Source organism: Pseudophryne corroboree, chromosome 8, assembly GCF_028390025.1.
Source record: "Pseudophryne corroboree isolate aPseCor3 chromosome 8, aPseCor3.hap2, whole genome shotgun sequence".
Lineage (NCBI taxonomy): Eukaryota > Metazoa > Chordata > Amphibia > Anura > Myobatrachidae > Pseudophryne > Pseudophryne corroboree.
In genome coordinates, this window is record NC_086451.1 from 333,023,689 (window position 1) to 333,048,949 (window position 25,261).

The following is a 25,261-nucleotide window of genomic DNA, read 5'->3' on the forward strand; positions in this document are numbered from 1 at the left end:
CGGATGATGTGGCCCTGTGCAGCCTCCTGATGTTCAAGTCGGGCTGCCAGTTCTTGCATCGGCCTGGCCGCTTGATCCTGGTCTCCGGCTGGATTCATTTGGTCAGTGCTTACTGTCACAACTGAGGGCCTGAGCTGACGGAAGGCAGCCTCAGTTGTAGGGGCTGAGATGTACCGGAACCTGGGAGGTTGTATCAGACCCCTAGACATGTAAGTAACATGAAGAGAAACCGCCCGAAGGCGTGACCACGACAACTTGAGTAAAAGTCAATGATATTTATTTATGACAAACTCCATGCATCACAGTAGCAGTAAAAAGTAACATAAAAATCAGCAGAGAAATAATAATACAGTTCCTGGGTACTACAGGGTGGCAGGGGCCACAGAGCTCTGGTGGTATGAGACAGTTCTTGTTATCTGCAAGTTGGAAAGTCCTTACCAGGCTCAACTGTAGAAATGAGGATAGCCCAGGGTCGTACCAGCTGGTGTTCCAGGGAAAGCTGGACTGCTGTAGATAAAATGCTGCTGTGGGTACTGGTTAGAACCAGACAGGTGTTGGCACGGAGTGGATACTGGCTGGAACCAGTTAAATAATAAATAGAACTTGAGAGCGATGCAATATAGATGAAATGTAGAATTTGAGAGCGGAGAAATAATAATACCGGTGGAGAGTGGTAAACTGCAGAAAGGACACCGGCCCTTTAAGAGAAGCTGTACACTACTGGAAGCTGAGCTGGAAGCAGGTGATGTTGTAGCTGGAAACAGGTGAGTCCAGAATGGATCGGAGAGTCAGGCTACACCGCAGATGGAATGCTGGTGCGGGTCTCTATAGCAGAAGTCTGGAGACAGGAGCTGGAACCTGGAAGACATTCACAGAAGAGAGACAAACTGGAACTAGGTTTGACAACCAAAGCACTGACGCCTTCCTTGCTCAGGCACAACCTATTTATACCTGCAGCAAGGAAGGCATTGGCTAGACAATTATGCAAATTAATAAAACTGACAACGGGTTGGTAGGAATGATCAGCTGACAGAATCCAAGATGGCTGCGCCCATGCAGACACTTGGAGGGAAGTTTGGATTGTAATCCATGTGGTCTGGAAAACAGTAATGGCGGCGCCGGCCACCGGAGACAGGAGACGCCAGGCTGACAGATGCACATCCGACCACGCGGACACAGCGGAGGCCGCGGCTGACGTAATCGCCACTCTGAATGCAGAAGCTCAGGGACGGCGGCGGAGGCCGCGGGAGACGCCATGCCAGATGTATAAGGCGTTACTGTGACTGCGTCCAGAGAGACAGGAGAGGATGCGGGAATGTGCACATCAGGATAACAGATGGGATCCGGTCCTGGAGCGCTGAGCCAGCCTTAGGAGGCATCTGATAGGTAAGAAATGGCGTCCAGATACCCGGATCGTGACACAGTGTTTACTGTGCATTGTTATATCTCTATACATACATAGTTTTATGTAGAGTCAGGAGGGTAATTAGTAATAAAATTGAGAGTCTCTCAAATTATCCTAGGACCACTTATATTTCCATTAAGGTAATAAGCACTGGTATTCTGGCTAGAACTCAGTCCTCCAAGGTATCCTCATATGATTTCAGATATAGATATTACCATGGTCTCAGATGAAAGTCCCCTTGGTTCTCAATTTGCAGATCGAGGTCCAATAGCAGCAGGGGAATATGCAGAGACTTCAGATAGAAAATGCTGATAGGGATCCTGGAGGATTTAAAGTCCAGAAATTGCCAGATAATTCCAGATGGTGGTTGCAGTGCCCGTGGTCAAGAAGAAATGGAGCTCAACGCGTTTCGCTGGTCTAGGTCACCGCCAGCTTCCTGCAATTGAGAACCAAGGGGACTTTCATCTGAGACCATGGTAATATCTATATCTGAAATCATATGAGGATACCTTGGAGGACTGAGTTCTAGCCAGAATACCAGTGCTTATTACCTTAATGGAAATATAAGTGGTCCTAGGATAATTTTAGAGACTCTCAATTTTATTACTAATTACCCTCCTGACATTACACAATTTATATTTTTAATTATTTTAATAAATGTATGATTAATTTTTTAATTGATAAATTTGCTTCCGTTCTTCATTTTTGAGATTCAGCCGGCGCCAGTATCTTTCCCTGTCCTGTACTCACTATTTAGGGACTAACCATCCCTATACAGGCTGCCGTTGACAGCGCACTCACTAATTGCTTCATAGTTTTATGTAGTATTACTAGTCCAGTGCAGTCTTATTGTTGTGTGTAATAATTTCTGCATTGTACATGTGACTGTGTTTGCCTATGGGGTATATGCAATTGCGGTCGAATTCCCGAAATTGTCGAATTTCGGGACTTTTTCGCCCAAAAAAAATAATCGACAATGCAATTCAGTACTTTCCGTAAAAAAAACGGACTTTCAAAATTCGACTTTTTGAAATTCGACTTTTGTCAAATTCGACTTTTCTGCAATGATACAAGTGCTGCAATTCGACCAAAGTATATTCAATTGAAGTTTGGAAATTCGACAACAGTGCTTTTAGACAGTAAATTCGTCATTTTTAATCCGCCACACTTTGGTGGGTGAAACTAATAAAAAAAAATTAAAACATGTTTTTTTTGTGGTTTTTTTTCTTGGTAATAGCATATCTATTTATATTAGAAGGGATTAGGTACTTGGTTTGTCTTTTTTGGAGGCACAAGTATTATTTATATATTTTTAAAAATAATATTTTATTTTTTTATTTTTTTTAGATGGAATGGTAAAATCCCAGAAAAAAATGGCGTGGGGTCCCCCCTCCAAAGCATAACCAGCCTCGGGCTCTTCGAGCCGGTCCTGGTTCTAAAAATCCGGGGGGAAAAATGACAGGGGATCCCCCGTATTTTTAAAACCAGCACCGGGCTCTGCGCCTGGTGCTGGTGCAAAAAATACGGGGGACAAAAAGAGTAGGGGTCCCCCGTATTTTATACACCAGCATCGGGCTCCACTAGCTGGACAGATAATGCCACAGCCGGGGGTCACTTTTATACAGTGCCCTGCGGCCGTGGCATTAAATATCCAACTAGTCACCCCTGGCCGGGGTACCCTGGGGGAGTGGGGACCCCTTCAATCAAGGGGTCCCCCCCCAGCCACCCAAGGGCTAGGGGTGAAGGCCGAGGCTGTCCCCCCCCATCCAAGGGCTGCGGAGCCTTGAGAAAATGACATGAATATTGTTTTTCCCAGTAGTACTACAAGTCCCAGCAAGCCTCCCCCGCAAGCTGGTACTTGGAGAACCACAAGTACCAGCATGCGGGAGAAAAACGGGCCCGCTGGTACCTGTAGTACTACTGGAAAAAAAATACCCAAATAAAAACAGGAGACACACACCTTGATAGTAAAACGTTATTGCACACCTGCCGACACACACATACTTACCTATGTTGACACGCCGACTGCCACGTCTCGACTCCGACGATCCGGGGTACCTGTGAAAAAAAAACCACTCACCTGATCCAGTGTCCAGAGATAATCCACGTACGGGGGATCCCCTGTCCAATTTTACGGGGGATCCCCTGTCCAATTTCCCCCCGGATTTTTAGAACCAGGAATACGGGGGATCCCCTGTCCAAGTTACGGGGGATTCCCTGTCCAATTTTTCCCCTGATTTTTAGAACCAGGACCAGCTCGAAGAGCCCGAGGCTGGTTATGCTTTGGAGGGGGGACCCCACGCCATTTTTTTTCGGGTTTTTCCCGTTTTTTCCCGTTTTTTTTAAATCGCGGCAAAATCCGTCAAATCGGCAGTTTTTCGCCCGCGGGACTGTCGAATCCGTTTTCCATTGAATATGGTGAATTTCGGCAACCACTTGCCGAAATTGGACGGTCGAATTGTGTCGAATTTAAAAACGGCGATAATTTGCCGCGATTCGCCGCTAATTGCATATACCCCCATAGCTGCTGTGTGGTTTCCATTCTGATAATGTCGATATTATCTTAAAACATAAAGCTATACCTTTAAACACACTTTTACCATGGAGCCGCTGCGGCAGCTAGACTTAATATGCACTCGACGTACCTTTTACGCTATTTGCGTAAAAGGGTCCCGTACTATGTACGGACTCTGCGTACAAACGCCGCGCTGCCGGTACAAAGTACTCGCAGCGCATACACACCCAATTAATACGCTTTTAAACCTTATACAGTTAGGCAATGTAATACACTTTAAACCTTAACAGGGAAAAGAGGACACAACACCGATTTGTAGTTAATCACTGGGTTCCGACACCACAGAGTAATATTTCTGAAAGGGGGTTAACAATACAAATTATGAACTACAATACAACAGAGTAAATGGCTACAGTCAATGTACATACGTGAGAATATTCGCGTGCGCTTTCCGGTCCGTTCCTCCGCTATCAGGTTGATAGCGTTGAGAGTCTTGTGTGCCCGGCCAGGCTGCAACAGGCTTTTTATACAATACTTCCAAAAGCAATACAATGGATACTGGAATCCCTTTGTGCATTGGACACAGGGATGCACTTTTACAGTACAGGAAAAGTCATAGGTTGATTTGAAAAGGTAGGCGATATCTTTCTCAACTGTTCTTGTGGGTGGTCTCCTCTGGATTCCCGCCGCATACATAATATACAATAAATACAGTTTATATCTATATTCTGCTTCTGCACATAACTATCCGCAGGAACATGAGATCTTCCTCAAACAAACACCGGAATGTTACCCTTAAAATACCCTACAGCTGGATACCAAACACCACCTTATAACCTTAGTCTGTCCCCTCCTATCCCGTAAAGGTGAATCCCCTTGTTCTGGAATCATTTAAACTGTTGATACTTTCTGATGTGGTGTAGGGGGATTATGTGTACAATGTGCACTATTTGGATTAAATATGTAATGTTTTGATAGCTCTCCATGCGTTCACAAACTCCGCCGTAAATACCCACACCACGCGCAGGACCGCGGGAGCGACCATACGCAAATTGCGGATATGTGCACGCACGGCGGAACAAGTGCACGCGCAGTGGGCATGTGTGTGTTTTTTATACGTGCCGTGTGTTCTGCAATATTTTTCGACTTTGACAATTCCGTGTATCACATATTGCTATCACTATATTCTGTACCCTGAGGGTCAAAGTGCGTCAGGGTCCCATATATATATATAGTGTTTCACAGGATTTACTGTTGTTGTATTTTTCTCTGTGTATTTCAGTCACCATATACCACTTAAATCCTCTGTTTGTGTTCTGCATTTGCAGTCACACTCCACAGGATTTTTTTGTCAGGTACTGTGTCTGGCTATATTGTACTGTTACGCGCTAAGGCTAAGTTTCCATATAATGTCTGCTACACAGGGCGGGAGATCCGTGGCTGATCCTGACGTCGCGGATTTATCTGAGGAAAATATTACAGCTGAGGGTCCAGGTATCGGGGGTTCTGTACCCCTCAGACCCACCTTGGCCTGCTTTTTCTAATTTACTGTCTACGCTTGTAATGAGACTTACGCCCCCTGTGGGACCTCCTGTACCATTACAGCCACATCCACATCCAACTCAGTTACAGCAATTAAATCAGTCTTTGGTTAAACAAAAACCTAACCCTCGCCCTCCTAGGACCAAAGGGTCATCTAAGTGTGCCAATTTCTTCCTCACAATCCACTCATGTTTCGGATACTTCATCCGATGACGATGAGGTATATACTGACCCATCAGGCACTGATGCTGATGCTACTGATGAGGAATCTACAACGCAGGTTGATATTCCTGACCTATTGGAGGCCATCTAACTGATTCTTCAGATTGATGATGAAACTGAACCTCCAGATACGTCTAAAGGCCCGTACACACTGGCCGATATATCGGCCGTTCTCGTGAACGACCGATATATCGCGGGTCCGTCGGCCAGTGTGTACGGCCGATACGTCTGTGAACTCCGTCGTTCACAGACTATCGCGTTGGCCCCGCAGCACAGCCGACGGCCAATATATCTACCGATATTTTGGCTCGTCGCTGTGTGTGTACGGTGGTCGGCCAACCGCCCGTACACATGCTGCGGCGGCCGGCGGTGATTGACAGCTGAACTGGGCGGGTGTGTGTACACGCCCGCCCAGTTCATGACGTCAGTCCTCGACGGATCGTGTTATGTGTATGAACAGCAAACTGCCTGATCCGTCCATAGATATATCTGCAGATCAATTGATCTGCAGATATATCTTCCAGTGTGTACCCACCTTAAGAAACCTGATAAGTTCAAATGTCAGAAGGTTACTAAATTAGTTTTGCCACATTCTGACCATTTGGTTGACATACGTCATGAATCCTGGGAGTTTCCAGGGAAGAAATTCTCCCTGTTTAAAAAGATGCTAGCTCATTATCCCCTCTCTGCAGAGTTAAGTAAGAATTGGGAAACACCACCACCGGTGGACTCACATGTAGCGCGTCTTGTGGTGTCTTCTACTCTGCCTGTCACTATCGTCACCTCTCTGAAGGAACCGATGGATAAGCGCGTGGAGGGTTGCTTGAAGTCTATTTACACTAGTGCGGGTGCTGTACATAGACCCACTATAGCAGCTTCTTGGGCTGCAAAAAGTATTGAAGCCTGGTTTCAAGCTGTTGAGGCAGAGCTACCTCTGAATTTTTCTGATAATGGGGGTAATTCTGAGTTGATCGCAGCAGCAAGTTTGTTAGCAATTGAGCAAAATCATGTGCACTGCAGGGGGGGGGGGGGCAGATATAACATTTGCAGAGAGAGTTAGATTTGGGTGGGTTATTTTGTTTCTGTGCAGGGTAAATACTGGCTGCTTTATTTTTACATTGCAATTTAGATTTCAGTTTGAACACACCCCACCCAAATCTATCTCTCTCTGCACATGTTATATCTGTCCCCCCCTGCAGTGCACATGGTTTTGCCCAACTGATAACAAAATTGCTGCTGCGATCAACTCAGAATTGGGCCCAATGCCAGACAGTGTCTTTCATATATTTCCACAGCCTCTCATTACATTCAGGAGGCGGCCTCTGATGCCAGTGTTCTGGCGGGCAAAGCGTCTACTACGTCCATTCTGGCTTGCCGGATTCTGTGGTTGCGGTCCTGGTCGGTGGACCTGGACTCTAAAAAGACCTTGGAGGCGATCCCTTTTAAGGGAGGCATCCTATTCGGGGAAAATTTGAACAAGATTGTTGCTGACTTAGCGTCTGCTAAAACTATGTCTACCAAGTACTAATCCTTCGGCTCCGAAGGCTAAAAGTACCTCCTTTCGTTCCTTTCGACCTCCAAGTAAAGTAAAGGGTCAGGCATACCCGAAACAGGCTCGCACTTCCAAAACCTCTAAGCCCAAGCCTATATGTTCTTGGGCTGCCCGTCAGCCTGCTTCCAAACCAGACAAGCCTGCTGCATGACGGGGCGATCAGATAGTCGCCGCCTATAGGGGAGTGTATTTTTGCTTTGCAAGTGTGCGATTACATGTGCAGCCGAGCACTACAAAAAAGTTTTGTGCAGTTTCTGAGTAGCTCAGAACTTACTCAGCCGCTGCGATCACTTCAGCCCGTCAGAATCTGCAACTGATACTGAAAAGGTTCCTAAGGGCCTAATTCAGCATGGATTGCAGAAGCAAAATCTTTCTCTAATGGGCAAATCCATGTGCACTGTAGGTGGGGCACATGTAACATGTGCAGAGAGAGTTAGATTTCGGTGGATTATATTGTTTCTGTGCAGGGTATATACTGGCTGCTTTATTTTAAAGGCCCATACACACTAGCCGATTTTTAGGTCAAAGCAGCTCACTTTCGGCGTTTTGAGCTACTTTGAGCTCAAACTCGGCCAGTGTGTAAGGGCAGACGCTGAGCACTGATGCACGCTCCTGCATCATCGCTAGTTGCCGATGTCCGTCGGGCTGTTTGTACAGCCGAGTGAAGCACTTTCCACAGTCTCCTACTGTGGAAAGTGCTTCACCCCCCCCTGTGGACATCTCTGGCACAGGGAAAATAGCTTGATGCATATTTTCCTGCAGCGATGTTCACAATCATCGCTGTGCAAACATGCTGGGCACAAACACCCAGTGTGTATGCACCTTTACACTGCAATTTAGATTTCAGTTTGAACACACCCCACCCAAATCTAAAGGGGGGTACACAGCGATACGTAGCGATGTGTGCTTAAATTCTAAGAAATCTGACTAGAGTGCTTAGAAATGAAGCACACATCTCTCTGTGTGTATGCCCCATAGCAATAGCGATCCACGGCCCCGCGCGTCGCTATCGCTGACTCTAGATTCGTCTGCATGCAGGCCAAATCTAGTTAGATCGCTCACTTCACCATTGGGGAAGTGTGCGTACCCCCTTCCCCCCTCGCTCAGCACACATCTCTACACATCATGTGTACCCCCCCCCCATAACTCTCTCTGCACATGGTACATCTGCCCCACCTGCAGTGTAACATGGTTTTGTCCAATAGAGAAAGATTCTGCTTTTGTGATCCATGCAGCTCTATGTGACACATTGCAAAACCAAGCAAGGTTTTACTGCACGGATAACCGCCACAGAATTATATCCACGGTTCTGCTGAAACCTCGTAGCTATAAGAATATACTCTTTAGTGTATTAAGAACTTCAGCAAGTTAAGGAATAACTTTGTCTTGTACATAATATCTTTAATATCGCACAGAACAGAGGTATAAACATTTACATACAGGTAGAGGATCTGTCATGGTGGCAAGCCTACTCCCAGACCCAGACACTTTAACTGGCAAGTGAATTAATGCAGTAAAGAATTTGAATTTGCTGCTTTAATTTCACATATGGGTGTCCACGACACCCATAGAGTGGAAATAGAATCTGTGGCAAGCGCAGCGAGCCCGCAGCATAGCGAGCGCCGCATACCCTCAAGGCGCTTTGTAGCGCTCGCCTCGCTCCCGGCATCCTAATGGCTGGGATACTGATGTCGGTATACTGACAACTATATATATATATTCATATATATATATATATATATATATATATATATATATAGAAGATGTCCACAAAGTGGGGATGCACTCTCGCAGTATAAAACACAATCGATTTGAAGCAGTCAACTGTCACCGTAATTTTTAATGTCGACGTTTCGGCCTGATGACAGGCCTTTCTCAAGACCGGTGAAACATCAGATCAAGTGTTCAGTTGTGTAAACGAAAAATAAACAAATATCTGTAAGAACAATGATCATAATTAAAATCACATGCCTCACCGGTCCCTGGGAAACCCCACACCAGATAGAGAAATATCACCAATTAACATGGGTGTACACTATGCAAAGTTATCGCCCATGTGTCAGTCCTCCACCTAATCAACTCGTAATGGCTCATACCTGTCACGCACTGTCGATCCACCAGTGTTCGTGCCATATTTTCAAAACAATTTAAACAGACGACAAAGGACATCACTGTCCATCAAGCTGTGATAAAAAGGGACATAAAACCTACTTAGGGCTATCCTTCAATCTACATTCATCAGCACCAGATAGTACATCACTGTACTTTAGTCCAGGTCTGGGAGGAGATCCCTCAGGAGACCATCCGCCACCTCATCAGGAGCATGCCCAGGCGTTGTAGGGAGGTCATACAGGCACGTGGAGGCCACACACACTACTGAGCCTCATTTTGACTTGTTTTAAGGACATTACATCAAAGTTGGATCAGCCTGTAGTGTGTTTTTCCACTTTAATTTTGAGGGTGACTCCAAATCCAGACCTCCATGGGTTAATAAAGTTGATATCCATTGATAATTTTTGTGTGATTTTGTTGTCAGCACATTCAACTATGTAAAGAACAAAGTATTTAATAAGAATATTTAATTCATTCAGATCTAGGATGTGTTATTTTAGTGTTCCCTTTATTTTTTTGAGCAGTGTATATATATGTATATGTAATTTTTTTTCATCCTATGTTAATCCTTTCAATGCCCAGAAGATCAAATATTTTTATCTTGCTTGGGCATTAAATCTCAGCTGGGAGTGCAGAGGTTAACATCTATTGCCATCCCATGACGTGCAGACCCTGGAAGGACAGGTGTGCATGTCTGGGCTGTATGCGCAGTAGATGCTGCTATGTTTCGGTATGTGAGCCAGTGAAAGAGTGTCTGCTGTAGATTCACATGAACATCAGCGAATCAATGCAGGGCTCGATGTCTGAGCAGTTTTGTGGTACAGGAGTTCCTTCTTTTTCGCACTGCTGTGGTAATGGAAACGGCTGCAGCTGCACTGCCTGGGCTGACCAGCCACTTTGCAATTTTTAATCACCAGCAACCAGATCATATATCACCAATGCATCCTTGTCAATAGCGAGAGGTGGATGATTATTGCTGCTCATACGAAACATGGCAGAAGCAAACCCCCCAGGAGGAATGATGAGGTTCCGAAGGAATGCGGTAAGGACTCTGACTGCAGTCTGTGTAGCACATCCCAAGTTCAGATGCTTTAGTACTGCAGCATGGAGCATCCTCTGTGCTCTAGCACAAACTGCTGATGTGCAGAGCACATACATAATGCAGATTATCCTCTGCAGACAGAAAGCCAAGTTTGCAGCGTTATTAAAGATCCAGGGCACTTCCTCATGCTCAATAGCAGGTCATAAGTAGCTGCAGTCACTTATTACAGTGTTACTGCTCCTATCCTGCTGCATAGGTTCTCTGCTATTTATACTTGGCCTATTTTTGGAACCAGGTGTTTAAAAGCAGGAATTATATTTATTGCTTCTTATGCATATTTGTCACAAAGGACAGGCTCAGGGATTTAAGTTACTTCATGTTCTGTTACAAATTAGATATATGTACAGAGATATATGTTTATTCACATAACACTACTTGACATGCATTCCTTTTTATGAGGCAGGTCAAATGGATCTTGTTTAAAAGAAACGTTAGCAACCTGTCTCTATCCTGAAGAGCTTGCAATCTATTGTGGGATCAGTAATATGAGAGCTAATAGTTTTTTTTAGCACATCTGTTTTTGAGGTTTACAACAATACATTTTTTAAATAAAGTGTTGCTGTGGTTGTCAAGTTTTCTGGGACATGTTGTTCCACAATAACTTGAGGTCCTCAAATCAGAAATCTCTGGAGTAAAGTCACCGTATAGATAACTAGATAGTTGCGCAGTTACATATACTGTATGTCATGTTAATACAAGTAAGTTAGTATATTTGCAGCATTATTATGGCATCACTGATAATATACTCAGGTACACGGTGATATAAGTTTTAGCATACTGTAAAAGGAATTGGCATACTCATTATAATGGTAATAGAGTTTAGAGTCATATATCATTCAAACTCCATGGAAAGTGTTGAAAACTGCTTTGTACTATTAATGGTGTTCATGCTGTCCTTGGTGTTCAATAATTTATTACTTTAAACTTCATGATTAGTTTACTATAATACATACAGCATGGTTGCTTTGCAATAAAGGCCCTCATTCCGAGTTGTTCGCTCGGTATTTTTCATCGCATCGCAGTGAAAATCCGCTTAGTACGCATGCGCAATGTTCGCACTGCGACTGCGCCAAGTAACTTTACTATGAAGAAAGTAATTTTACTCACGGCTTTTTCCTCGCTCCGGCGATCGTAATGTGATTGACAGGAAATGGGTGTTACTGGGCGGAAACACGGCGTTTCAGGGGCGTGTGGCTGAAAACGCTACCGTTTCCGGAAAAAACGCAGGAGTGGCCGGGGAAACGGTGGGAGTGCCTGGGCGAACGCTGGGTGTGTTTGTGACGTCAACCAGGAACGACAAGCACTGAACTGATCGCACAGGCAGAGTAAGTCTGAAGCTACTCTGAAACTGCTAAGTAGTTAGTAATCGCAATATTGCGAATACATCGGTCGCAATTTTAAGAAGCTAAGATTCACTCCCAGTAGGCGGCGGCTTAGCGTGTGTTACTCTGCTAAATTCGCCTTGCGACCGATCAACTCGGAATGAGGGCCAATGTTCTGATTTAGATGACGTGATTCGTACTATTATGGGAAATACACTGTCATGCTCTTTGCATGGCAGAAAGTAGCAGAATTGGGCCTGATTCAGAGATGGACACAATGTAAAGTTTGTACCCCTTGAAATTATGTTTTGCCACTGCACATATACGGCGATAGCAGGGGCATATCCAGAACTTTGCGGGCCCCATAGCAACGCATTAAAGAGGCCCCTGTCTCAATGCTACTTATTTTATTCATTTTCTGCCCCACAATTGTGCCTAGTTCATTTCCTGAACCATAGTAGTGCCCTAGTTAATATTATGCCCCATAGTAGTGCCTAGTTTATTGTATGAACCATCGTAGTTCCCTAGTTTACATTACGTCACACTGTAGGGATGCCAGTAAAAATTATGCCACACAGTATCCCCAATTCACATTATGACATAGTGTCCCCAGATCATATGCCACATTACTGTGTCCCCTATTCACATTATACCACATTAGAGTGTCCTCCAGTTCAAAGTATGCCACGTTACAGTGCCCCATTTCTTATTATGTAACATTATAGAGCCCTCCACTTTGCAATGAGCAGATCAGATTACAGTATGCCACATTACAGTGGCCCCCAGTTCAAATTATGCAATGGATCAGACCCAATTGCTTAGTAGGCAAATCTGGGAAATTGGTATGCAACTTTATAACCTGCGTCCAGACCTCTCCCGAAACTATGGGCCCATATCAATGGCACCCCATGCACCCACTATAGTGTCACCTATAGTGTCACCCATGCACGGTAGTCCTGTGATGGTGGTCACAATGAGGATTTATGTACAAAGTGATTGACACTCATGGAGCGTTAATGGGCAGTAATGGGGAAATGGCGACATACAGGCGAGAAGCGGCCATTTCTGGGGCATGTTTCAGTCTGTGACTGCAGTCCCATGCGCACTAGAAGTATCTCCGATGTCTTACTTCCTGCGACCATGCTGCACGGCCATAAGGCCACTCAGATGGTCAATTTTTGCTCAACATGCGTCCGATGGTTGCATCGGTACGCATGTGGTGGGTCAGAGACGCCAGTTATGGGTGCCTCTGTACAGTTCCCGGCGGCTACTGCATTAGCCTATTGTCGCATGGTTGCTGCGTACAAATTTTCAGCTGTGAATGCATTTGGTACATCTCTGAAACAGGCAAATTATTATGACTTTCAGATAATTAATGCTTATTTTAAATATCAGATAACACATCGGTATTGGAATGAGTTAGGAGCTGCCACACACATATCAGCCAATTACAGTATCCTTGACAACATAAGTTTATCTTGCGCATCTGAGGTATGAGGCAAAATGTGCAATGTAGATAGATGCAGTTTACCACTCCGGAACGGGATATCACTTCCATCTCTCTGAATGGAATTCACCCCTTAAAGTGGCAAATAATATTTAAATATTTTAAATATTTATTTGTGAACAACCCAAACAATTGCCCTCTTGCGTAACAGAATCCCCCCAGTTCATTCTATATGGCTACATGGTTAAGCACAGTTTGCTTCCAAAGAGACTTCTGATTTTGGCGGTCATTCCGAGTTGTTCGCTCGTTGCCGATTTTCGCTATGCTGAGATTTGTTGCAAAATGCGAATGCGCAAGGCACGCAGGGCGCATGCGCTTAGTTATTTAACTACAAACTTAGCAGTTTTGCTGTGGATCCTGCGGCGCTTTTCAGTCGCACCGCTGATCGGTGAATGATTGACAGGAAAGGGGCGTTTCTGGGTGGTAACTGAACGTTTTCCGGGAGTGTGCTAAAAAACGCAGGCGTGTCAGGGAAAAACGCAGGAGTGGCTGGAGAAACGGGGGAGTGGCTGGCCGAACGCAGGGCGTGTTTGTGACGTCAAACCAGGAACTAAACGGACTGATCGCAAACTGTGAGTAGTTCTGGAGCTACTCAGAAACTGCAAAGAATTATTTAGTAGCAGTTCTGCTAATCTTTCGTTCGCTATTCTGCTAAGCTAAGATACACTCCCAGAGGGCGGCGGCTTAGCGTGTGCAATGCTGCTAAAAGCAGCTAGCGAGCGAACAACTCGGAATGAGGGTCTTTGAACGATCCATCCTGTATAATATGCTGTGTTTTGGCATACTTGCTGTATAGCTGGTGATAACATGCTTGTTTGCGTGAGTGAAGAGTTTACACAACACACTTTAAGGGGGGAATTCAATTGTTTAATGGACGCCCATAATTACATATCATTCGTCACTTTAGATGGGGGCGATATGCGATTGTTTGGGCGCTCATTGTTTTTCGCACTGGTTGTGCCCAGAAGTATCGTATGTAGTAGGCGCAGTGCAAAAAAGTACTGTTTGGGTGCCCAAATGTGACACTTTTCTTACATTTCTACCCCCCACCTCAGGAGGCGGCAAGCAGAAATGATGTTAGCCCGCCTGTTGGCAGAAACAGTTGAGTAACTGCTGGTGTGCACACACAGGTGCAGGGCGGCGGTAATAACAATTGAATCACCCCATAAGTGTGTTTGTTTACTCATTTTTAATACAGTACTGAGAGCAATGTTCTCACATGCTGTATACGTACAGACCTGCTTAAGTATTGGTATAAAGCTGCTTAACTATTGGTGTAAGCAGCAATGTCCAAACCAGAAAGTTCATAGTAATGAGTTTATACTATGATAAATATTAAATTGAGGATTAAGTTTATAATCACTCCCATTTTCTTAAGCACTTCGTATGAACACTGTATGATATGATCCCTGTGTCCTATGAAATTACATGTACCTTACTGTATATAATAGGAGGGATTATACTCTTGTCACATTCTCTGCATTTACAGTAAGGTAATCAGACATTTGTGTTTATTTAGCAATAATCATGCCATTGGCTCAGATGTTTTCGTCCAATACTGTTACGATTATGTAGCAAACATCTTCTCAGGAAACAGGGACGGATCTAGACTTTTCTTTAGGGGGGGCGGTTTACTGTTTAATCTTGACTCCTCCCTCTACAGTCCCAACTCCTCCCATCTGCAATCCTAACTCCTCCTCCTCTCAATTCTGACTGAACTTTTTGAGTGAGACTGAGCTAGAGCTTTGTGATTGTTCTATGTACATGTGACTGTGCTGTGGTGTAATTGTATTTATTAGCCCTAGTACCCACACACCTGCAAGTGAGGGGCAAATGCTCTGTAACCCTTGCTCCTCTGTGCTGCTGTGGTATAAGCTGCAGCACATCGTTCTGCCTCAGGCTCTCCCTGGAGAGCTCTCTTCTGCTCAAAAGTGGGCATGGCTATGACTGTGTTAGGGGGGGCGATCGCCCCCTTCGCCCCCCCCTAGATCCGGCCCTGTCAGGAAAGGCAGTTGCATTATCACGCCAAACCTGCAAATTTCCTGTAGATACTCATGTATCCGAAAAGTGTGTTCTGCTGGATCTAGTATAGCACACACTGACTTCATGTTGGGCGTGCACATGCTAATAGCCCATCTTTTTACAGTATATGTGTATGTATATATATATATGTATATATATACACCCCTTGATGAAGTCTGTGTGACAAAACGCGCTGGGAGACCTGTATTGACCTCAGATCCAGATAAGATTTAACCTTTTTCTCTGACGTCCTAGTGGATGCTGGGTACTCCGTAAGGACCATGGGGAATAGACGGGCTCCGCAGGAGACTGGGCACTCTTAAAAGAAAGATTAGGTACTATATCTGGTGTGCACTGGCTCCTCCCTCTATGCCCCTCCTCCAGACCTCAGTTAGAATCTGTGCCCGGCCAGAGCTGGATGCACCTAGTGGGCTCTCCTGAGCTTACTAGAAAAGAAAGTATTTGTTAGGTTTTTTATTTTCAGTGAGATCTGCTGGCAACAGACTCACTGCTGCGAGGGACTGAGGGGAGAGAAGCAAACCTACCTGCTTGCAGCTAGCTTGTGCTTCTAAGGCTACTGGACACCATTAGCTCCAGAGGGATCGAACACAGGGCCCGACCTCGATCGTCCGTTCCCGGTGCCGCGCCGCCGTCCCCCTTGCAGAGTCAGAAGACGGAAGATTCCAGGAGAAAATCGGCGGCTGAAGACTCCGGTCTTCAATAAGGTAGCGCACAGCACTGCAGCTGTGCGCCATTGCTCCCACAGCACACCACACGCTCCGGTCACTGGTGGGTGCAGGGCGCTGGGGGGGGGGGGCGCCCTGGGCTGCAATATGTATACCTTTTTGGCAAAATGCACATAATACAGTTATAAACTGTATATGTGCCTAATCCCCCGCCATAAATATTATTAAAAAAGCGGGAGAAGCCCGCCGCTGAAGGGGCGGGGCTATCTTCCTCAGCACAGCCAGCGCCATTTTCTCTTCACAGCTCCGCTGGAAGGACGCTCCCCAGGCTCTCCCCTGCAGTATACACTACGAGAAGGGTAAAAAAGAGAGGGGGGGCACATAAATTTAGGTGATATAAGCAGCTATTGGGGGAAAATTCACTTTGTATTAGTGTAAATCCCTCTGTTATATAGCGCTCTGGTGTGTGCTGGCATACTCTCTCTCTGTCTCCCCAAAGGACTTTGTGGGGTCCTGTCCTCAGTCAGAGCATTCCCTGTGTGTGTGTGTGTGTGTGTGTGTGTGTGTGTGCGGTGTGTCGGTACGGCTGTGTCGACATGTTTGATGAGGACGCTTACGTGGAGGCGGAGCAGGAGCCGATAAGTGTGATGTCGCACCCTGCGGGGCCGACACCAGAGTGGATGGATATGTGGAAGGTATTAACCGACAGTGTCAACTCCTTGCATAAAAGGTTCGATGACGTAACAGCTTTGGGACAGCCGGCATCTCAGCCCGCGCCTGCCCAAGCGTCTCAGAGGCCATCAGGGGCTCAAAAACGCCCGCTACCTCAGATGGCAGACACAGATGTCGACACGGAGTCTGACTCCAGTGTAGACGAGGATGAGACAAATGTACAGTCCACAAGGGCCATCCGATGCATGATTACGGCAATGAAAAATGTGTTGCACATTTCTGACATTAACCCGGTTACCACTAAAAAGGGTATTATGTTTGGGGAGAAAAAGCAGCCAGTGACTTTTCCCCCATCTGATGAGTTAAATGAATTGTGTGAAGAAGCGTGGTGTTCCCCAGATAAGAAATTAGTGATTTCTAAGAGGTTACTAATGGCGCACCTTTTCCCGCCAACGGACAGGTTGCGTTGGGAAACATACCCTAAGGTGGACAAGGCGCTCACACGCTTATCAAAAAAGGTGGCACTGCCGTCTCAGGATACGGCCGCCTTAAAGGAGCCTGCAGATAGAAAGCAGGAGGCTATCCTGAAGTCTGTGTATACACACTCAGGTACTATACTGAGACCTGCTATTGCTTCAGCATGGATGTGTAGTGCTGCAGCAGCATGGTCTGATTCCCTGTCAGATAACATTGATTCCCTTGACATGGATACTATTTTGCTAACCATAGAGCATATTAAAGACGTAGGCCCTCATTCCGAGTTGATCGGTCGGTATTTTTCATCGCATCGCAATGAAAATCCGCTTAGTACGCATGCGCAATATTCGCACTGCGACTGCGCCAAGTAATTTAACAATGAAGATAGTATTTTTACTCACGGCTTTTTCATCGCTCCGGCGATCGTAATGTGATTGACAGGAAATGGGTGTTACTGGGCGGAAACACGGCGTTTTATGGGCGCGTGGATGAAAACGCTACCGTTTCCGGAAAAAACGCAGGAGTGGCTGGAGAAACGGAGGAGTGTCTGGGCGAACGCTGGGTGTGTTTGTGACGTCAAACCAGGAACGACAAGCACTGAACTGATCGCACAGGCAGAGTAAGTCTGAAGCTACTCTGAAACTGCTAAGTAGTTTGTAATCGCAATATTGCGAATACATCGGTCGCAATTTTAAGAAGCTAAGATACACTCCCAGTAGGCGTAGGCTTAGCGTGTGTAACTCTGCTAAATTCGCCTTGCGACCGATCAACTCGGAATGAGGGCCGTAGTCTTATATATGAGGGATGCACAGAGGGACATTTGCCGGCTGGCATCTAGAATTAATGCAATGTCCATTTCTGCCAGGAGAGTATTATGGACTCGGCAGTGGACAGGTGATGCTGATTCTAAAAGGCACATGGAAGTTTTGCCTTATTAGGGTGAGGAATTGTTTGGGGACGGTCTCTCGGACCTCGTATCCACAGCAACAGCTGGGAAGTCGACTTTTTTACCTCAGGTTCCCTCACAGCCTAAGAAAGCACCGTATTATCAAGTACAGTCCTTTCGGCCTCAGAAAGGCAAGCGGGTCAGAGGCGCGTCCTTTCTGCCCAGAGGCAGGGGTAGAGGGAAAAAGCTGCACCAGACAGCCAGTTCCCAGGAACAAAAATCCTCCCCTGCTTCCAATAAGTCCACTGCATGACGCTGGGGCTCCACAGGTGGAGCCAGGTGCGGTGGGGGCCCATCTCCGGAACTTCAGTGACCAGTGGGTTCGCTCACAGGTGGATCTCTGGGTTCTACAAATGGTATCTCAGGGATACAAGCTGGAGTTCGAGATGTCTCCCCCTCGTCGTTACCTCAAATCAGCCTTGCCAGCTACTCCCAAGTAAAGGGAGGTAGTACTGGTGGCAATTCACAAGCTGTACCTTCAGCAGGTGATAATCAAAGTTCCCCTCCTTCAACAGGGACGGGGTTACTATTCCACAATGTTTGTGGTACCGAAACCAGACGGTTCGGTTAGACCCATTCTAAATTTAAAATCCTTGAACACTTATATAAGGAAGTTCAAGTTCAAAATGGAATCGCTGAGGGCGGTTATTGCAAGCCTGGAAGAGGGGGATTTTATGGTGTCACTGGACATCAAGGATGCTTACCTACATGTCCCCATTTACCCACCTCACCAGGAGTACCTCAGGTTTGTGGTGCAGGACTGCCATTACCAATTCCAGACGTTGCCGTTTGGTTTGTCCACGGCACCGAGGGTATTTACCAAGGTAATGGCCGAAATGATGATACTCCTTCGAAAGAAGGGAGTTATAATTATCCCGTACTTGGACGATCTCCTTATAAAGGCAAGGTCCAAGGAGCAGTTGTTGGTCGGAGTAGCACTATCTCAGGAAGTGCTGCAACAGCACGGCTGGATTCTGAATATCCCAAAGTCGCAGCTGGTTCCTACGACGCGTCTGCTGTTCTTGGGCATGATTCTGGACACAGAACAGAAGAAGGTGTTTCTCCCGGAGGAGAAGGCCAAGGAGTTGTCATCTCTGGTCAGAGACCTCCTGAAACCAAAACAGGTGTCGGTGCATCACTGCACGCGAGTCCTGGGAAAGATGGTAGCTTCTTACGAAGCAATTCCCTTCGGCAGGTTCCATGCAAGGATCTTTCAGTGGGATCTGTTAGACAAGTGGTCCGGATCGCATCTTCAGATGCATCGGCTGATCACCCTGTCCCCGAGGGCCAGGGTGTCTCTGCTGTGGTGGCTGCAGAGTGCTCATCTTCTCGAGGGCCGCAGATTCGGCATTCAGGACTGGGTCCTGGTGACCACGGATGCAAGCCTCCGAGGTTGGGGGGCAGTCACTCAGGGAAGAAACTTCCAAGGACAATGGTCGAGTCAGGAGACTTCCCTACACATAAATATTCTGGAATTAAGGGCCATTTACAATGCCCTAAGTCAAGCAGAACCCCTGCTTCAAAACCAGCCGGAGCTGATTCAGTCAGACAACATCACGGCGGTCGCCCATGTAAACTGACAGGGCGGCACAAGAAGCAGGATGGCGATGGCAGAAGCCACAAGGATTCTCCGATGGGCGGAAAATCACGTGCTAGCACTGTCAGCAGTGTTCATTCCGGGAGTGGACAACTGGGAAGCAGACTTCCTCAGCAGGCACGACCTCCACCCGGGAGAGTGGGGACTTCATCCAGAAGTCTTCCAGCTGATTGTAAATCGTTGGGAAAGGCCACAGGTGGACATGATGGCGTCCCGCCTCAACAAAAAGCTAAAAAGATATTGCGCCAGGTCAAGGGACCCTCAGGCGATTGCTGTGGACACTCTAGTGACACCGTGGGTGTACCAGTCGGTTTATGTGTTCCCTCCTCTTCCTCTCATACCAAAGGTACTGAGGATAATAAGAAAGAGAGGAGTAAGAACTATACTCATCGTTCCGGATTGGCCAAGAAGAACTTGGTACCCGGAACTACAAGAAATGATCTCAGAGGACCCTTGGCCTCTGCCGCTCCGACAGGACCTGCTACAGCAGGGGCCCTGTCTGTTCCAAGACTTACCGCGGCTGCGTTTGACGGCATGGCGGTTGAACGCCGGATCCTAATGGAAAAGGGCATTCCGGTTGAAGTCATTACTACGCTGATAAAAGCTAGGAAGGATGTGACAGCAAAACATTATCACCGCATATGGCGAATATATGTTGCTTGGTGTGAGGCCATGAAGGCCCCAACAGAGGAATTTCAGCTGGGTCGATTTCTGCACTTCCTACAGTCAGGAGTGACTATGGGCCTAAAATTGGGATCCATTAAAGTCCAGATTTCGGCCCTGTCTATTTTCTTTCAAAAAGAACTGGCTTCACTGCCTGAAGTTCAGACGTTTGTTAAGGGAGTGCTGCATATTCAGCCCCCTTTTGTGCCTCCAGTGGCACCTTGGGATCTCAACGTAGTGTTGGATTTCCTAAAATCACATTGGTTTGAGCCACTTCAGACCGTGGAGTTGAAGTATCTCACGTGGAAGGTAGTCATGCTGTTGGCCTTGGCCTCAGCTAGGCGTGTGTCAGAATTGGCGGCTTTGTCCTGTAAAAGCCCATATCTGATTTTCCATATGGACAGGGCAGAATTGAGGACTCGTCCCCAATTTCTCCCAAAGGTGGTATCAGCGTTTCATTTGAACCAACCTATTGTGGTGCCTGCGGCTACTCGGGACTTGGAGGATTCCAAGTTGCTAGACGTAGTCCGGGCCCTGAAAATCTATGTTTCCAGGACGGCTAGAGTCAGAAAAACTGACTCGCTGTTTATCCTGCATGCACCCAACAAGCTGGGTGCTCCTGCTTCAAAGCAGACTATTGCTCGCTGGATCTGTAGCACGATTCAATTTGCACATTCTGCGGCTGGACTGCCGCATCCTAAATCAGTAAAAGCCCATTCCACGAGGAAGGTGGGCTCTTCTTGGGCGGCTGCCCGAGGGGTCTCGGCTTTACAACTTTGCCGAGCTGCTACTTGGTCGGGATCAAACACTTTTGCAAAATTCTACAAGTTTGATACCCTGGCTGAGGAGGACCATGAGTTTGCTCATTCGGTGCTGCAGAGTCATCCGCACTCTCCCGCCCGTTTGGGAGCTTTGGTATAATCCCCATGGTCCTTAAGGAGTACCCAGCATCCACTAGGACGTCAGAGAAAATAAGAATTTACTCACCGGTAATTCTATTTCTCGTAGTCCGTAGTGGATGCTGGGAGCCCGTCCCAAGTGCGGACTTTCTGCAATACTTGTATATAGTTATTGCTTAACTATAGGGTTATTGTTCTGAGCCATCTGTTGAATGAGGCTCAGTTGTTGTTCATACTGTTAACTGGGTATAGTTATCACAAGTTGTACGGTGTGATTGGTGTGGCTGGTATGAGTCTTACCCTGGATTCCAAATCCTTTCCTAGTAATGTCAGCTCTTCCGGGCACAGTTTCCCTAATTGAGGTCTGGAGGAGGGGCATAGAGGGAGGAGCCAGTGCACACCAGATATAGTACCTAATCTTTCTTTTAAGAGTGCCCTGTCTCCTGCGGAGCCCGTCTATTCCCCATGGTCCTTACGGAGTACCCAGCATCCACTACGGACTACGAGAAATAGAATTACCGGTGAGTAAATTCTTATTTTTTTAACCTTTTTTAATATACTGAATTTAATATACATTTTATGGAACATTACTGTGTATGTATGTGTTGTCCCACCTTTCCAAAAAGTGTTTGGTAATGTGATAACCTTGTTAATAAACTGTGTTTGTTTTATATTTTTCAATTTGGTATTCCACCTCATTGCTGACACCATTGGTCGCCATATACCCCCCACCCCCTTTTTGCCAATATATATTTATATATATATATATATATGCACCAATTCTGCCGGCACTCAAATAGGCAATACAGCTTGCTCGTGTGTCTGTAATTCACATGCAAATCCAAATCCAAAAAGAACGGCAGTCCGAGGCAACTTCAAGCAAAAGGTGGGTATATTTTACCAGATCAATGTTTCGGAGCTCACCACGCCATCATCAGGATCACACAAGTAGTGTTGAAGTTATCTCGGAGTGCCGTTCATTTTTGGATTTGTTTATATATATATATATATATATATATATATATATATATATATAAATCTCCAAATAGACAGCACTCCCAGCAAGTACATACAAATGGTGCCTTCCGTTAGGGTCCTGTGCAGGGAACTCCAACAATAGCATACATACGGCGGCACTCCAATAAATCACGCTGACACCGGCAAGTGCTTCAACGTTTCGAGGGTTTATTCCCTCGTCATCAGGATAAAATACAGTGTACAAACTTACTTCTTAAATCCCCTCACCACACCGCGTGCAAGGCGCCCGGATCCGGAAGCTGGTAGGCGTCGCCCTCATGTGACGTCATCCTCCACTTCCCGTCTCCATGGCAACCACAATACAATAACAAACATGCTGTGAAAATAAAAGAGCATCATAAGGTCACAGAATAGATGACTACTTACATCATATGTATACATAATAGCATACCCTCCAACTGTACCTTTTTAATAGGTACAGTACCTTTTTTTCATGGTCTGTACCGATTTTTGCCTCTCCAAACTTCCATTGAAAGTATAGGAAAAGGGGCGTGGCCACGCCCCCTTTACACGCGGCCACGCCCCTTTTTCGGATTTGTACCGATTTTTCTGTGTAAAATGTTGGAGGGTATGTAATAGTCATGTAGGATTTAGAGGAGCATTCAATCCACATTTTCTACATTTTCTACAGGTATTAAACTGTTTACAGGCCCAATGAAAGACATCGTAATAATCCTGTATATATCACAAAAAACAATGTAGGCCCAAATTTTCATTAAGGCCTCTTGGTGATAAAGTGCCCAACCTGTGGATCCACCTTGATTCACAGCGTAAGAGGGCCAGAGATCTATCTCCTCCCCTAAGCCTAGGGGGAATATAATCTATAATCCTGTATCTAAGGGCAGATAAATTATGATCAGCACTCATAAAATGCCTAGAGACTGGCTGATCGCTATAGCCCTTTTCGATGGCATTTCTAATTGACAATCTATGTGTGGCCATTCGTTCCCGCAATGTCCTATCAGTTTTGCCCACATAGCTTAATCCACAAGGGCATGTGATCATGTATACTATGTAATTAGTAGTACGTGTCACCCGATGTCTAATTAAGTACTTTTTGCCACTATGTGGATGCATAAAAGAATCGCCCGCAACCATCGAGCGACAAGTGGTGCAATTCAAACATTTATAGCATCCATTCTTTCTAGCTAGAAAACGGTGTTGGACACTATCATTCTTGACCGTAGTGATGTCCGTTTTCACCACCCAATCGCGGATGTTTTTGCCGCGGGTGTAACAGGGCATCAGAGTCTGATCTTTCAAATTTAAGTTCTTATCACTACTTACAATGGGCCATAAATTTTTGGCAATTTTGTTAATATCACTACTCCTAGCATTATAATGGTTGACCCAGGGGATGCGTGTAGATTCTACCCTTCTATTTTTTGATGTAAGGAGTTGATCACGTGGTATGGCCAATGCCCTGTTTTTTGATTGTGTCAGCTTGTGTAAGTCATACCCCCGCTGCACAAATTTCTCAATCATATGGTCAATATTTGAGATAGCTACATTATGATCACTACATATGCGTCTTGCACGCAAGAATTGGGAATACGGCAGACCATATTTTAATGGTTTTGGATGAAAGCTTGCAGCATGAAGTAAGGTGTTGCGGTCAGTGGGTTTACTATATAATTTTGTGCTAATATGACCACCCTCCAATTCTACTAACACATCCAAAAAATGTACTGACCTGCTATCTATAGAAAATGTAATTTCTCTAACGTCCTAAGTGGATGCTGGGGACTCCGTAAGGACCATGGGGAATAGCGGCTCCGCAGGAGACTGGGCACATCTAAAGAAAGCTTTAGGACTATCTGGTGTGCACTGGCTCCTCCCCCTATGACCCTCCTCCAAGCCTCAGTTAGATCTTTGTGCCCGAACGAGAAGGATGCACACTAGGGGCTCTCCTGAGCTTCTTAGTGAAAGTTTTAGTTTAGGTTTTTTATTTTCAGTGAGACCTGCTGGCAACAGGCTCACTGCATCGAGGGACTAAGGGGAGAAGAAGCGAACTCACCTGCGTGCAGAGTGGATTGGGCTTCTTAGGCTACTGGACATTAGCTCCAGAGGGACGATCACAGGCCCAGCCTGGATGGGTCCCAGAGCCGCGCCGCCGGCCCCCTTACAGAGCCAGAAGGCAGAAGAGGTCCGGAAAATCGGCGGCAGAAGACGTCCTGTCTTCAACAAGGTAGCGCACAGCACTGCAGCTGTGCGCCATTGCTCTCAGCACACTTCACACTCCGGTCACTGAGGGTGCAGGGCGCTGGGGGGGGGCGCCCTGAGACGCAATAAAAAACACCTTGGATGGCAAAAAATGCATCACATATAGCTCCTGGGCTATATGGATGCATTTAACCCCTGCCAGAATACATAAAAAAACGGGAGATAAGGCCGCCGATAAGGGGGCGGAGCCTATCTCCTCAGCACACTGGCGCCATTTTCCCTCACAGCTCCGTTGGAGGGAAGCTCCCTGTCTCTCCCCTGCAGTCACTACACTACAGAAAGGGTTAAAAAAAGAGAGGGGGGGGGGGCACAAATTACGCGCAGTATTAAAGATACAGATGCTATAAGGGGAAAAACACTTATATAAGGTTATCCCTGTATATATATAGCGCTCTGGTGTGTGCTGGCAAACTCTCCCTCTGTCTCCCCAAAGGGCTAGTGGGGTCCTGTCCTCTATCAGAGCATTCCCTGTGTGTGTGCTGTATGTCGGTACGTTTGTGTCGACATGTATGAGGAGAAAAAAGATGTGGAGACGGAGCAGATTGCCTGTAATAGTGATGTCACCCCCTAGGGCAGGCTTTTTCAACCAGTGTGCCGTGGCACACTAGTGTGCCGCAACCAGTTGCAAGGTGCGCCGCGGAGCCAGAGCCGCTTCCTGCACCTTCAGAGTGAGCTGTTGGCCCAGGCTCTTCTTAGAGGATCAGTCGTGCTCCGGCCGTGACCTATGCCTTGAAAATGGTGCTCAGTATTCGCAGCACT

The 25,261-nt window shown here is 46.2% G+C and overlaps 1 protein-coding gene across 5 annotated transcripts in view; it reads left to right on the top strand.

Annotated features, from left to right (window-relative positions):
- The window catches only part of MCF2 (MCF.2 cell line derived transforming sequence), a 360,378-nt gene that overhangs the window by 166,603 nt on the left and 168,514 nt on the right, over window positions 1–25,261 (top strand). Inside the window, exon 1 of one of the 5 annotated variants that reach the window (XM_063937418.1) lies at window positions 10,092–10,390. The exons of the other annotated variants lie outside the window; for them this stretch is intronic. Within the exon in view, the coding sequence (XP_063793488.1) occupies window positions 10,340–10,390 (51 nt within the window). The 5' untranslated portion in view covers window positions 10,092–10,339. Of the gene's footprint in view, window positions 1–10,091; window positions 10,391–25,261 lie in introns of those variants that run through there. 5 annotated transcript variants of the gene reach the window in all.